Below are 14,776 nucleotides of genomic sequence, written 5' to 3' on the forward strand. Positions count from 1 at the left end.
TGTGTGCAGTTGCAGCTGTTTAAAGCTGAGCTCTCCTTTGCTGTTAACTCAATTGTGGGAAGCTGAAAATGCAGTTGCAGCAACAAGCAAAATTGAAAATGACTTTCAATGAAAAGTGATTTTCGTTGTCAGGACTGAATGGAGCATAAATACAGCGCGGAATAGAGCAAGTTTCCAGAGCTGTCAGAGCACTGACCTTCTGGGCACAGGCCCTGACTGTGGGACTGATGTAGCTGTGGGACTATCCTGGATTTGTGGAGCAAGCTTCAGAAGAAAAGATAGCTGAAATGAGCTATTGAAAGTATCTTCAGAAATAATCAACAGCGGGTTTTGTTTGCAGGCTTCCATTAAAAATCTTCTTGAAACAAACCCTATCTGTGGGCTGCATTCATGGAAATGCAGACTTGGCAGCTGAATTTTTGGTGATCATTGACTGTGTACCACTGTGGGCAGATAGAGCTCAGTAGCAGCTCTCATTCTTTTCTATAACGCAGCTCCTGCTTGCCAGAATTTTACTGGGTGGATGTGCTGGTTCATGTGTAACTAATCTAAAATAACATCTTAGCAGACAGATCTTAAATAGGCTTTAAATTGGTCTGATTGCCTGTTTTTATGAACAAATTAGACCCTTACCAAGACTGAAGAATGTAAGAGCTGTTCGTGCACTTTCTTTTTCCATTAGACTTACTCCTTTTATAGCTCAGTATCAGGGTTTTTGTTTCTGCCTCAGACAATTTGTTCTACGCCCAGGTGTGTTTAACTACTTTTATCTTAGTTTGGTTTCCCCCTCTGTAAGGAGGAGGGAAAATATGTAGTTCAGCAGAGAAGACAACCGAGGAGAATGAACCTCTTAATCAAGCACTCCCTAATTCTTCACCACTTTACACTCAGAGCGTTGAGAGTGATGCGCGTAGAGGTGAGCCTGGCCGAGAGGAGAGCCGTGCTGGGAGGCAGATGGCAGAGCTGGGGCCGTTCCCGCAGGTGCTCCGGGCCGCTGGTGGCTAGGAGGAAATGCCCAGCGCAGGCGTTAGGGTGGGGGGGCGGCTGCGGGCTGTGATTCTGTCAGGCAGCGCGACTCAACATTTGTCCTTTTGCTGTGCTTGTGTTTTCTAGGTGCATCAGAGGCTTTCTCCTTGGCAGAGTGTGAGAGTGGTCTATTGCAGTACGGTAGTGCCCTCTGATGGTGAGTGATGCAGAGAAACTCTGGGCTCGCTTTTGGCTGAAGTCATGTTGCTGACCCCCTTTCCGGTTGAGTCTTTGCTGACTAGGAGGTAATCCCATTTTTGAACAGAGAAAGGGAAAGAACAAAGTCAGACAAGAAGAATCAAGGAAACAGTCAACTTCTCTAGTAACTGCCCTTATAGAACTGGGCAGGCTTTACAGTGAAGGATCTTATATTGCATTTAATTGTCCAAAGCTTTCATCAGGCATCTTCCTGATGTGTGGCCTTGAGGTCCTTGTTTCAAGATACTGTGTGCCTTTGTAACTTGTGTCTAATGAAAATGCACTTCATCCCAGGCACTCGAGTGGTTGAAAGCGCTCTGTCTGCTGCGGTGAATTGTGAAGCCACGGCAGTTTTGTTCCTTTATTTAAATTCTGGGACAGCTCTAGCATTAAGCTTTTTCTGATATGGTTGTCATAACATAAAGCAAAGGAATGTACTGCTGAGGTAGGTGGAACTTTTAAAAAAAAACTCAGTATGTGAAATGCAAGGAGGAAACAAACAGCTTTGAGATAACTGCCTGCTTAACATTTGCTTGCTGCGAACAGAGACTGGAGTGCTTATGCTGACAGACACAAGCAGTTAGTGGATCTTCTTACCATTAAGGCTTGTTAATAAAGCCTGAAAGCTAACAAAGTAAAGGGCTCTGCTGCAATTGCTTCCCCTGCTGGGATAGTGACTGTGTGCAAAAACAAAGGGAACAGGACTGCTGTGGAGAACTGATAGTAATTGAACTGGAAGGCTTAAACAGGTGGAAGAGGAGGGGGCAAATACAAGGTTGAGAGAATAATCTGTGTATAGCTACTTGATTGATTTGGTGAATCTCTTGTTATATTATGCTTGAATATTTTCCTTGTTACTTTTTCCAGTAACTCTGTGTTTACCAGCAGCGTGTGCTCAATACAGATTTTTCTTTTCTCCATACCTTTTTTTTTTTTTTCTTATAGCTTTATAAAGTGCTCAAGAGCCCTTTTACTGGAGCACATACACTTCAAAACTGTGGTGCATGGATGGAATTCATACCTCAAAGCAAGCTCATGTTTAATATAGCATGTAAAGCTTTCAAAATTTTCCTTAGTCATTTTTAGCAGTGCTCCTGGCCAGGTTGTAGGTAGTCTGTAAACTTAAGTGCTTGTATACAATTACTTGTACATGCATTTAAATAGTGGCCTGAAACTTGATCGGTAATGATTAGCCCAAGAATTACCTCTAAACTGCAAGTAAGTGAGTGAAGCACTTTGACACCTCACTAATTATAATTCTATAAATATGATGGAAATGTTATATTAAATACATGTTTGTTTAAGAAGTTTTGGCCCCTTCACGGTCGTTTTCCTCTTGCAGACCATTGATAGCACTGTCAGAGCAGAAGGAAGCAAAGCAGACAGCCCTATTGACAGTTAATAACCTTTAATGGAGCTCTGTTATTCCTTGTTAGGTTTGTGTTATTGACAAGTCCTTCAGGTGTTCTATTTACTGTTTGTTGGTTGTTTTTTTTTTAACTTCCTTCTGAGCTCTTTCCTCTTCAGTGTGGTAAAAACTGGACCAGACCTCTTGTGTGGGGGATGATGAGAGGATCAAACTGCAATTGTAGACTTTAGTACCAGTGAATTAAGCTAGATAAAGACTTCTACAAGATTCTTGTAAGGAAAACATAAGACAGCTGTAATTCTGGGCTTGCTGGAAGGAAACAATTAGTGCTACAATGCTTCCCTTAAGCTGTTGAAGCTAAGAGATTTTGTGCATGCTACTGCTGATGGTAACTGTTGATACAGTCTGGCCTATTGCATCTGTCACTGTGGTCTCCATCTCCATCTGGGTTGTGAAGAGTTAAAATGTCACCAGACTGGGGCTGTGTGTGCTTTCTTCACAACTGGCATTCACAGAACTGGGCTGCTGGCTTTCACCAACAGGATGAACAGAAAAGAGTTGGTGTAAATGCTCCTCTATTCTCCAGTAAACTTGCTCACTGCCTGTGTGATCAAGATAGCATTTTAAGTTGTTTCTTGTGTCAAGTGAGTTCTCTGCAGCAGTCATGTAGTTATATAAGCAGTCCATAAGTTAATATTGTATGTGCTGCTCACAGAATCAATGAAGTCAGTGCCTAAGTAGCTGTTATAAGCTTATAAATGTGTTGATCCTACCTTTTGTAGAGAAATCAGAAGGGTAAGTTGATGCTGATTTATTTCTTACCAGCCTCTTTCTCAAATACTTGAGTCAAAGACAGCAAAATCTGATGGCTGGTGTCACAACAGCTGCTGATATGGAGCTTGAAATTCTGTCTAACTGTCCAAATAAACTGGCAGTGCTTTATTTTTTCAGTAAATATCTTCTGAATTTTAAGAATCGAAACAGTGATGCTACTGAAATCCTGTCAGGTGTGTCAGAGTCTTGTGAATAAGTTTTTATCCCTTTCTGAGTTGTCAGACCTCTTGAGATGCTTTAGTCATTTTAGATATCTGTATCTGGTCACTTCTACCTAGTCTTAACGATGGCATGAGGACGTCTGTCAGCACTAGATAGCAATCTCCTGGAAGAGTGGAGAAAGCCTTTGTATGCTTCATCCAAATTTTGAAGGTGTGTGATGGTAAGCTGAAAACCTGGAGTGAGTCCCTCTTATAGTACAATAATGTGATACATTGTGTAGCTTTTTTCAACATCTGAGAGTCTCCTTTTTCAGAAAAAAACAAAACAAAACAAAAAACAACCACATGTTGCCCCCAAGATGTGTCCCAGTATGCAAATAATCCTGTTACAAACGAGTTCATCATCTAATGGCAGGTAACTCTAAGGGGGAGGTATGAAGGCTCTCGTTGCAGAGCTTTCTAAATAGGAGAATGCTGAGAATCGCTTCCTTTGTTGGTTGAATTTACTTCTCTTCCACTTCCTCTGAGTTTTTTTGGCCAACTGGTTTTCGTATTAGTTGCTTGACTAGTAGTCAGCACAGGCATTAGGTGAGTTAAGGTATGCAGGCTACTCTGAAAGTAGCGCCTCGTTATTCTGTGGAAACTGCAACAGATACAAAGAGCACAACAACATTTAGATGCAGCAAATTCTCAGCTACAGAACACTTTTTCAACATAGTCACTGCCATCACCTACACGTTTTCATCAGTGCTGAACAAGAGCTTCCGTGCTGAGCTCATAACCATCTGCGCCAGTGGAAGTGACCCACAGTTGCCTCAGCTGAAACACAGCACCCAGCGCCTCGCTGTGCTCACATCTGCTGTTTGGTCTCCATGAGTGTTCAGCAAACATCAATGAATGTCAGTGGGTACCATTATTTCTGCATGGAAGAATTCAGTTCCACGCCTTGGCTTCACACATCCTTCCATATTAGACTCCATTTGGTCAGACAGCCCCTGTGCTGCCATCTGTTGCACAGCAACAAAATGGAACGGGATACTGGTGGGAAGGTTCAGTCTTTTACTGTCGTATCACCACTGTGTGTCTGATGTCAAGGGCCAACAGAATAAAATGGGAGGCATTAGTTTAGGAGCAGCCCTTATCGGTGGTGTGGTTTGCACTGCTGGCCAAGACTACAACAGGTGGAAACATCAGGTGCAGTGAGTGGTGGTGACTGCATAATCATGGAGGCACAGTTTGCAACAAAAATGACAGTACACTTTTACATAAGAAAAAAACATGCACCAATTTCAAGTGAATCGTTTTTAGGTGTGCTCATTATAACTTAACAGTTGCTACATTTGAGGAGATTTTTGACTGTTCATGACTCAGTAAAGGGCTTAGGGAAGTGAACTTCCAACTTTTCAATGTATGGATATCCTGAAGTGCCTGGAGAGGATTGTCTTTCTGGCAGTAAGATAATAACTAGCTTACAGTTCATACAGATCACCGCAATAAATTATAGGAAGGTGCACTGAAATCCTTGAGAACACTTTTGAAAAAGCTCCTGACAACACTAAGGAAATGGAAAAGATTGTTTTATCTACACTGAAGAAATAACGTCTGTCTTCTGAAGTACAAAGTATATTGATCCCATGAATTTTAAATGAAGTGACCTTGAAACTTAAACTCAGAGTGCTGTTCTTCCAACCTCATACTCCTGACAACTCTCTTAAATATTTGTTGCTCGAAGACAAAGAGCAGGAAACTGGAACTTAACAAGAATAAAAGTAAGCTTTCCTTGATGTTTCCTAATGTATACCACCTGCCTTTGTCTTTCGGGCCATAAATCCCTCCAAATAGTGCATGGATTGGTCTTGCACAGTCTTGAGATACATTGGTTCTCAAAATCTGACCAATACGTGCCATGCTGCTTTTGCTATGAAGGTGATTGTGCTTAGACTAAATAAATACCTTCTCTTACTTTTCCATGAATCTCTGAGAGTGTAACACATGCTGCCAAGTAAAATGGAGTGAAAAACTCTAACATCGCTTGGGTATTTTTTGTTTCTGAAGGACATTGGTAGATAGTGAGCTGAAAATTTACTTTGCTTTCTGCTCAGCTCATAACCGTTTTATCCTTGTCTCCATGGGACAAACTACTATGAGATCTGCTTATTTTTTAGGATAACTTTATTTTCATCTTTTTTTTTTTTTTTTTTTTTTTAATAGAAGTGACGGTGGTTTACCAAAATGGCTTACCTGTGATTTCTGTGAATCTTCCATCTCGGCGCGAACGTTGCCAGTTCACGCTTAAACCTATCTCAGACTCTGTTGGTGTGTTCTTACAACAGCTGCAAGCAGAGGACCGAGGAATTGATCGGGTTGCGATCTACTCAGCAGGTACTCTTGTTTACAAAGTAATTGATTTACTTGTCAGGCATTTTTATCCAGCCTTTCCCTTCTTTAAGTAAAAGCTTGATATCGTGTGGGTTCTCAAATGTTCCCAAGAAAGTGGAAACATCGTTTCTGGAGCAGGAATGTTCCACTAACTGACTCTGGTGTCAGATCTGTCAAGAAAATCTAATTGTAGTGTGAAAGAGGAGCAAAAATGTTTCTTAACGCTTAGCTTCAGCCTTGAAGATTCTTTTGCAGTAAAGACATTGTCTTTGTTGCATCTCTATTTGCAGTTTGAATGACTTTTAAAACACACAGTGAATGTAGTGGTAGCCTGTGCTGCAAATTTACACGACCATACTGGGGCATTTCTGTTTGAGGCAGTTGATAACACAAAGTTTATATGCAGAATGCACGTTGCTATGTAACAAGGAAGTGAAAAAATTATAAGCCTGTGTTCACACTACTTACAGCATGTAAGCAGCTGCTCTATAGGTGATTTTGTCTGAAAGCCTTAATTTTGCCAAGGTCCCGTTTTTATCTCTACTAGGACTGATGTCCATATTTCAGGTGAGTTTCCAAGTGTTTAATCTGAAGGTGCAGGTTGCCTGTATGGAGTTGCTAATCAATTTGTAGGGAACTAGGTGTGAATTGTGGTACAGGGGAATGAATTTCTTATTTATCTATGAATGCTGCTATGTTTCACTTAACGGCTTATTTCAGTGTTTTGCTTAATTACTAGGCATCTGTTAGCCATCAAAGCTCTGGGACATTATTAGGATGTCTTATGGGAGTCTATCTAAGTGGCTGAAAGTCCTGGCCTGAGAGAGGTGTTTATTAAGTTAATGAAGTCAAAACTGCCCAATAGTGGAGGTGGAAATAATCATCCGTAATGTCTGTGGGAAGGAGTGAAGGTCCCTTAAGTGGATTGTATTGCTTAAGTTTGGTAAAACATTCAAGCTGCGGAGATTAAAGAAATTGCCTTTTATGGGAAAATATTACCAATTTAGAAAGCAGCTTCATCATAGCTCATCTTGGGTTTGCCCTGCAAATTCTCTTTGCCTGGCTCCAAAAAGTGTTGTCTGCAGGAAAATATTGAAGTCCAACAGTCAAATATGATGAGATAATGTTACAACAGTCAAATATGAAATAATGTTACAACTTGTTTAGGTCATTGTACTAATGTCTATTTGCCTTACAGATGGCACCCGTGTTGCTTCCTCCACGGGCATAGATTTGCTTCTACTGGATGACTTCAAACTGATCATCAATGACATCACATATCATGTTAGACCACCAAAGAGAGGTAAATCAGCCTGGTTCTTAGATAGTAAAAACAACTTAATGTGCATGTTTGAGAATGTGGAGAATTTTTGAAGGAAACCTTGTAGTTTGTGATCCTACCTATGCAGTCTAATTTAGCTGTATCCGAGTAGTCGTAAGGGAATGATGAAAAGCAAATGTTCATTCCGTTCAAGGCGGTTATTCCCTATAAGATGAATGAAGAAACGAAGGGAAAAGTAATCTAATAGTTTTAACTTACTATGAGATAGTTGAATACAAAATGAGAATTAGCCTAAAACTAATGTTAGCTGACTTAAGAATCATTCTCTTGTTTGACAGTGAAGATTGGTACTTCAAATGTTGGAAATGAAAAATCAATTGTAGTGCGTTATTGTTCACAGTGTAGAAATACTATCAAAAATTTGTAATTTTTTGCTGATGATTCAGGGATCTGTACGCTTAGCATGCAGGAACACCAATTTTGGGAGGGCAGCATTGGATGCGGTGCCAGTTCTTTCCAACATTAGGCTGACCTCTGCTAGAGGTGGTTTTTCTCCAGTCTCCTTAAAACCACTGTAAGAGAACTTTTCATAAAGACTTGGGTATTTAACTCGCTTGTGAAACCACCCAAAGACTGTTGCTCTCTTCTCTCTCACCCCCTGTGCACTGTATCCTGGATGTTGTGTTTTCGCACACTTAAGACGTTATAAGCCAGAGAAGTGGGGTGAGGATTTGAACAAGACATCTTTTCCAACTGTTGTCCCAGGGCAAGCCAATTTGTATGTCCCACACAGCTACTGCTGGAGAGAGCCAAGTCTGTGTCAAGGAGCTGATATCATCTTGGTTAACTCATTTTTATGATATACACACTGTGCTGGCAGGTGAGCTCAGGGATCACCTAGGTTACATGAAATTGCTGCCTCTGATTCATTTGCCTAGGAGATTTCTATAGTTAGCTTGTATTAAAATTTGTGCCTGTAAATAGGCTCTGAGATTAGTTCTGTTCAACTTCGTAGATATTGCTTTTCCATTTTAACACAATCACCCTGTTTATACTGAAATGTAAATGCCAGGACAGAGTACCTTTAAATACTAAGGACCTCTTAATGATGACTTCATAAGCTCACAAAGGTTCTTTTTCTTCACAGATGCTTAGATGGGAATGGGTGGTGTTTGCCTATGCCTACCACTTGCCTTGGCACACACTGCTGAGTCATTTCTTTCTCTGGGTATGCTAGTGTTAAAGCTCAAGCTATTAGGAGTCGAAACTCTTCTGTTTGTTGCTCAGGTATAGCCTGAGTTTACCCTTCCCAGAATGTGCAAGTTTTCTGTTAGTGTTGATAAAATGGTACTTAAGACAACCTAAGGTTCAAGCCAAGGGATGCTACAATTTTTTAGTATTTTGATTTTAATTGACTAATGTTGAGATTTTTTGCTTCAAACTTAGTTTCTCCATATGGAGTATGTAATTCAGTACCACTAGTCACAACTTCTTTGTAAGCTGATTTCTTTTAGGAATCCTTTTTGTATTGAAGTATAGGATTACAGAGTGTTCCAGTTAGCAGCCGTGTTGTTGTCTTAAATGTAGTGAGAGAGGCTTTCATTACCCCTTAGGCAGCTCAAAATAGTGGGTTTGTCCACTGTGTGTTGGGAAACAACTCCAGGCATCATTACTTGAAGTAACTATAAGACTGCGTGTTCTGAGGCTGCTAACCTAAGATCAACAGCTGCCACTGTCAGTGAGTACAATTTGCAGTTTGAATTCTGGCTGTTTCTTGACAGCTGGTGCAGGGGATCGTACCAGTGATTCATTTGCCTTTGAGTCTTGCATACAGGTATGGATCTAAAGCAGCTGTTCATCTCTAGCAAACTACTAGCATACATCTTCTTTGTGTTCTTCTCACACTTCAGGAATATCCAATAATAAAGCCTAATTTACTTTTGAAGATGTCGCTTTGTCTTAGTGTGCTGGAGTTCTTCCAAAAGCTTTTGTATTGAAAAGATTGTTCCAAATGCTTCCTCCGCAGAAGAATAGCAGTTTCTGAAGGGTGAGTAAGGAGTCCTGTGGATAAATGCACACAAAGCAGTCTTTTTCTTTCCTAGAGCTCTTAAGCCATGAGAACGCAACCACGCTGAATGATGTCAAGACATTGGTTCAGCAGTTGTACACTGCCTTGTGCATCGAGGAGCACCAGCTGAACAAAGAGAAGGAGCTCATAGGGAGACTAGAGGAATTGAAGGAGCAACTAGCACCACTAGAAAAAGTGAGAAACTTCTCATGGTGTTTTACTTATCCTCCAAATGCATGCTCAATTTATTTCTATGTTTTCATTAAGCCCTAACATGCTTCAAGTAGTTTTAAAATGACTGAAGGAAAAATTGCCACTTCATATAACAAACCGCATTTGTTTCTGATGTCTGCAGAAATATGGTTTCCTTCCTCTGTAATAAGAAATGAACCTGTTATTGCAGACTGGGACTCTCATTCAACAGAACATTTGTGAACACAGAGGTGGAAGAACCTTTGCAAAGCATCCAAAATATGCTCAGAGTAAAATAAGGGTGATTGCGAGATACTGATAGAAAAGAAGTCTAAAGTTGTCTATGTAACCTAAACTCAGTTATGTCACAATGTAGCATTAAATACAGATGTGTTATTTTTATGTTTTCTCTTAATGATATCAACTCGTTTTTTTTTTTTAATCTGTTTTTGGCAGGTAAGGCTGGAGCTCAGCAGGAAAGCAGAGAAGAGGACAACCTTGGTGTTGTGGGGAGGGCTGGCCTACATGGCCACTCAGTTTGGGATTCTGGCCCGCCTCACCTGGTGGGAATACTCTTGGGACATTATGGAACCAGTCACCTATTTCATCACCTATGGTAGTGCCATGGCAATGTATGCTTATTTCGTAATGACTCGCCAGGTAGGATTCGTAGTGCTGACGTCAATGCTTCAATAGAAGACTGTATTTGAACTCTACTGCCCAGGAAAATAGCAAACTCATGCTTTCTGGAAGTTACTTTGCCTCTTCCTAACCCTATTGGCGCTTATGATGGGGCCTTTTCTGGTGCTGGTCCTCACTCATTTCCTGGTTGTGTTACCATAAGCGTTCATGTGCATCCTCTGACTGCTTCAGCTGTACAGTTCATTCATTGACAGACAGCGGTTTCTGCATGCATGCATACACGCTGACTTGCACCAGGGCCTGTAAGTGTTGTGACTTACCAGCCCAAGATACCGAATGAATTTCAGGGAAGTACACATCTCCAATATGAGTAGTTAACTTTTTCTGAAGAGACAAGAAAGGCTCAAAAATCATTTTAGGCACACCTTTTGTTCACATGTCTCTGGATCTCACCTCCTAACCAAATGAAGCAGCTACATTTGAATGCATGCTTCTTGGTGCAGTTCCAGATTCATTGACTAGCAGGCTCAGTCTCTTCAAAAACTAGGTCTGCTCCAATATTGCAAAACCTTTGCACAAAGCAGATCTATGCTTTTCTGGGTTCCTGTAGTTGTGACAGGCTATCTGTCTATCTATCCACTATCTGTGGAGATTTCTGTTATGTGATTTGTCTCACCATTCTCACTGAAATGAAATAATCCTAGGGAGTAAGGGCTCAGTCTCTGCTGTTGCAAGACCACTAGAATAAATACTGTGTGTATCCAGCACAGTGTCCCAGGGCTCTGCTGTCACTTGAGGGGCTGAACACATTTGCCTTTGTCACAATATTTTTCTTCAGGTACAGTTGTAACTTAACATACTGAGTTCAAATACGGCAGAAAACATTGTCATCTATATCAGCTAGTACTTATTTGCCAGACTTGAAATCTCATTGTTTCAGAAGTCTGAAAACAGCTTTTTTCTACCTGGCAGCCTGATCGTTGCATGCATATCAGATGGAAGCTGTGTGATAAGCCAGTGCAAGGGAAAGTTAATTTCAGCAGGCAGGCTTGTGTTGAGGCTATGTGGGATTTGGTGTTAACAGCTCTGCTGCTTAGGGTTATCTGTGCTCCAAAAAGTTGTGACCTCTTGCAGTAGAGTATCCCTAGAAAAGCTGTGGTATTGGATTCCTGTTCTTGCCTTTTGTCCTTCTGATTCTTTCAGTGATTCTGCTGAAGAGAGGTGGACAAGTGACTGCGTGGGAGCCTAGCTACTAGCTAGGGTCACCTCACCTCACTGGCAGAGAGCTTAGTCAATGCAGTCTGGTTTTATGCCTTTACTTCCAAAACACATCTGTTATGTACTGTACTAATAGTAGCCCATGTTGTGATGTGTTATTCTTACCTTTTTTTTTTTTTTTTTTTTTTAGGAGTATGTTTATCCAGATGCAAGAGACAGACAGTACTTACTATTTTTCCATAAAGGAGCCAAAAAGTCACGATTTGATCTAGAGAAATACAATCAACTCAAGGATGCAATTGCTCAGGTAATAAAGAGTTTTTTTCCATAGATAAGGCAAATTACTGCTTGTGAGTTCATCTGCTATTAATAGATGCACCTCAGACGAGAATGGTTCTTCGGTTTTCAGCTTATTTTCTTGTCACAGCTCCAGTGCAATCACTGAATTAGCTTTGATGTGCCCAGGAATAGAACAGCTAGAAGTGTAAATCAACATGAAACAGTTCCCTGTATCTATCTGTAATGGCCTTTTTAGAGACTGCTAGCAAACTTTGAGTTGCTTCAGGCACTTCATGCCTCAAAGGAGCCTAGTTCCAAGAGTTGCTTTCTTCTCAGTTCCTACATACCAGATGGATTTAGTGAGGGCTGAAAACTTGCATGCATTCAGTTTATTTCTCCCTCACAGCAATTCATTGCACTGAATTGAAGACCTGGAAAATACTGCTCAAGAAAGTTTCATTGCTAGAAGTGGTGGCAAATTTCTTGTAGGGGAAGATACTTGCAGTAAGACTGTTCCCAGTGTGGGATCTGATAAACAGAAGAGTTGAGCAGCAGAGATATTTCTCCTCATTTTTGAGAGACTTTCTATTAATAGAAGGCATGAGCAGGAAAAGCAGAACTACCACTTTCTCTCTCCACTTTCTCATTCTTCTGTATCACTGTTTATTCTCAAGCTCTGGAAATGACAATGTAGGATATATCCAAGGCAAGATGCGTTATCCCTCTTTTTTTGGAGCAGGAGAGCAGAGAGCTCTTTTGTGAAGAGCAGAGAAAGATCAGAACAAGACTGTGTGAAAGACTGAAGGTTTTCTTGTGCTATTCATGACTGACAGTCTTAGCCATTCCCATTAATCTAGCTCTTTTTAAAACAAAAACAAAAGTTCGAGGGGATCAGTTCTTTCCTACTGTATTCCTTCTGAGGTGGTTGCATGTTAGCAAGTTGATAGAAGTGCAATGCAAGGGTCTTGAACTGATAGAAATGGTTTTCCCAGATCTGAGCCTGTGACTTTTTCTTCCCTTCCAGGCAAGAAAAATGAGAAAATACATAAATTATTCCCAATTTAGAAAGGGGCTTTGGGTTGGGGAAAGGTGTATTGGTAGCTTCTTCTTTATAATGTTTATTTTACTTTTAGGCAGAATTGGACCTTAAGAGGCTTCGAGATCCACTGCAGGTTCACCTGCCCATCCAGCAAATTGATGAAAAGGACTGATCAGCAAAGAAGCTCTGAACTCTGGCAAAAAACCTGTTCATAGCTCTTGCCTTTTAAATTAAAGCATTGCAGGTGGAAGCTGGGAGGTGGTGTGTGGGTGGAGGGTTTTTGGTTGGCTTTTTTTTTTTAAACCTTTAATCAAGATAAAGGACTGTAAGGGGAAATCTCTTAAATTTGAAGATGGGGCATTGTGGAATGTTAGTTCTGAAAAGGGCTTGGCAAATAGTCATATTTAAAACCGTGTGAACGGCAATTGTGTACAAATACAGGATTGGGGGGGTTCATGAAAAGAATGTAATGCTGGGGTAGGGATGTCTTCTTCCAGCTCTGCAGAGTCTGCCTCCTGATAAGACACCAGCAGCCTGCTTAGCTTTTTAAAGTTTCCTTTACCTGACTCAGTTCTCTCTTTCTCTCTTAACAAAACATAAAAGGGAAAAAAAAAAAGAACAAAGAATCCACGCCACCTGGAGCTATGGCTGGTGATCAGATCTTGCGCTCCACCGCCATTAACACGCACACTTCTGATCAGACCTGGTCTCTTTTATAAAGTTACTACAAGACTGCTTTCTACTGGAAAACCGTGAGCTTTCCCTCCCCAGCCCTGTCCCATGTGCTCCATTTTCCTCCTTTGCTTATTTGTAGCACAGACTGATTGTGAGCCAAGTGAGAGAAGGAACAAGTTCTCTTTTGGACATTTGATAATTGGTATTTTGGAGTATTCCATAATAACTATATAAACTTGTGTCCCAATGCCCTTGAGTTCCTTCTAGAAATAAATGGCAGCATTGCATGAGAGTTATAATATTCAGTCTCATGGGAGGGAGATTCCCCTCTTATACCAAATCTGATAGCCACCTGGACTACGGAATTATGAAGGCTTAAGGGATTAAGAAACTGTCTCAAAATCATGACTCCTGCTTAGCTGAACAGTTTTGGAATGTGATATAATTAAACTCGATATTTGATTGTATAATGGAATGAAAGGTCTCATGGTCAAAGCATTTTCCTCACCCAAAGGCTTTTTGAAAGCCCGGGGCTCTTACAGTGCATAACCGCTTCAGTTCTCCTGCACTTCCCCTACTTAAGTAGCTTTAAATGACCTTTGCACCCACAGGTCATGATTTCATAGGGTTGGCTAATGACATCTCTTGTTCTTAGCTAAAAGAAATGGAGGAAGGAAAATCAACCCATTGCCCTCTCTTCTAGCCAAGCAGATAGAACTCATCTTTATTCAAAGCTGGTCAGTCTCTTTAGCATCCTACTGATAAATACTGTGGAGACAAGATGAAGGTGGGAGAAGGGCACTAAGCTTTATATGCAGAAAAGTTTGCTGCTTTTTTGAAATTTCACTACTGTTCCTCACTGTGTCATGGAAAGAAGCTTCTGTTTTTGGTTGTTTCCTTTTTTTTTTTTTTTTTTTTTTGAGAACTGTGTTTTAAAAAAAAAGAACAGCAGCAAAAGTCAAACAAATCACGTTAAGCAGATGCCAGGTGCCTTGCAGATGTGGAAATACAGCTGGGATTGCTGCCTATTCTCACTCAATGGCATGTTGGACCGAATGGGTGCATGTTTCTAGTTTTTTTTCTCCCTTCCCCCTTTCCTCTGTCTTTCAGTTTAATTACATTGTGAGATTATTTTTTATCTGTTATATCTTGTTTGTGTGATGAGTTTAAAAGGGGAAAAAAAATGAACACAATCCTGTAGCTGAATCCATGATGTGTGTTTGGGATGAGGGGGAGGGAGCATGGAGAAAAGTCCTTCTTTAAGAAAACACAAAAAACACACACAAAAAAAAAACCTGAAAATGTGTAAAATCCTGTATCATTTATGAAATATGTATAAAAGAGCAATGTACTTCTGGAACAATAAATAACTATTCAATTTTTGAATCGGTGCTCTTGAATAACATCACTTTCC

At 40.6% G+C, this 14,776-nt stretch overlaps 1 protein-coding gene across 1 annotated transcript in view; it reads left to right on the forward strand.

Moving 5' to 3' along the window:
• MCU (mitochondrial calcium uniporter) overlaps positions 1-14,748 on the forward strand; it is a 61,468-nt gene extending 46,720 nt beyond the window's left edge. The window contains exons 2-8 of the mRNA XM_042863504.1: positions 1,114-1,183; positions 5,800-5,970; positions 7,166-7,270; positions 9,352-9,512; positions 9,966-10,169; positions 11,560-11,676; positions 12,782-14,748. Of these exons, the coding sequence (XP_042719438.1) occupies positions 1,114-1,183; positions 5,800-5,970; positions 7,166-7,270; positions 9,352-9,512; positions 9,966-10,169; positions 11,560-11,676; positions 12,782-12,859 (906 nt within the window). The 3' untranslated portion in view covers positions 12,860-14,748. The remainder of the gene's footprint in view (positions 1-1,113; positions 1,184-5,799; positions 5,971-7,165; positions 7,271-9,351; positions 9,513-9,965; positions 10,170-11,559; positions 11,677-12,781) is intronic.
• The last annotated feature ends 28 nt before the right edge of the window (positions 14,749-14,776 follow it).

The sequence above is a fragment of the Lagopus leucura genome, unplaced genomic scaffold, assembly GCF_019238085.1.
Source record: "Lagopus leucura isolate 7727_CA_CO unplaced genomic scaffold, USGS_WTPT01 Super-Scaffold_739, whole genome shotgun sequence".
NCBI lineage: Eukaryota > Metazoa > Chordata > Aves > Galliformes > Phasianidae > Lagopus > Lagopus leucura.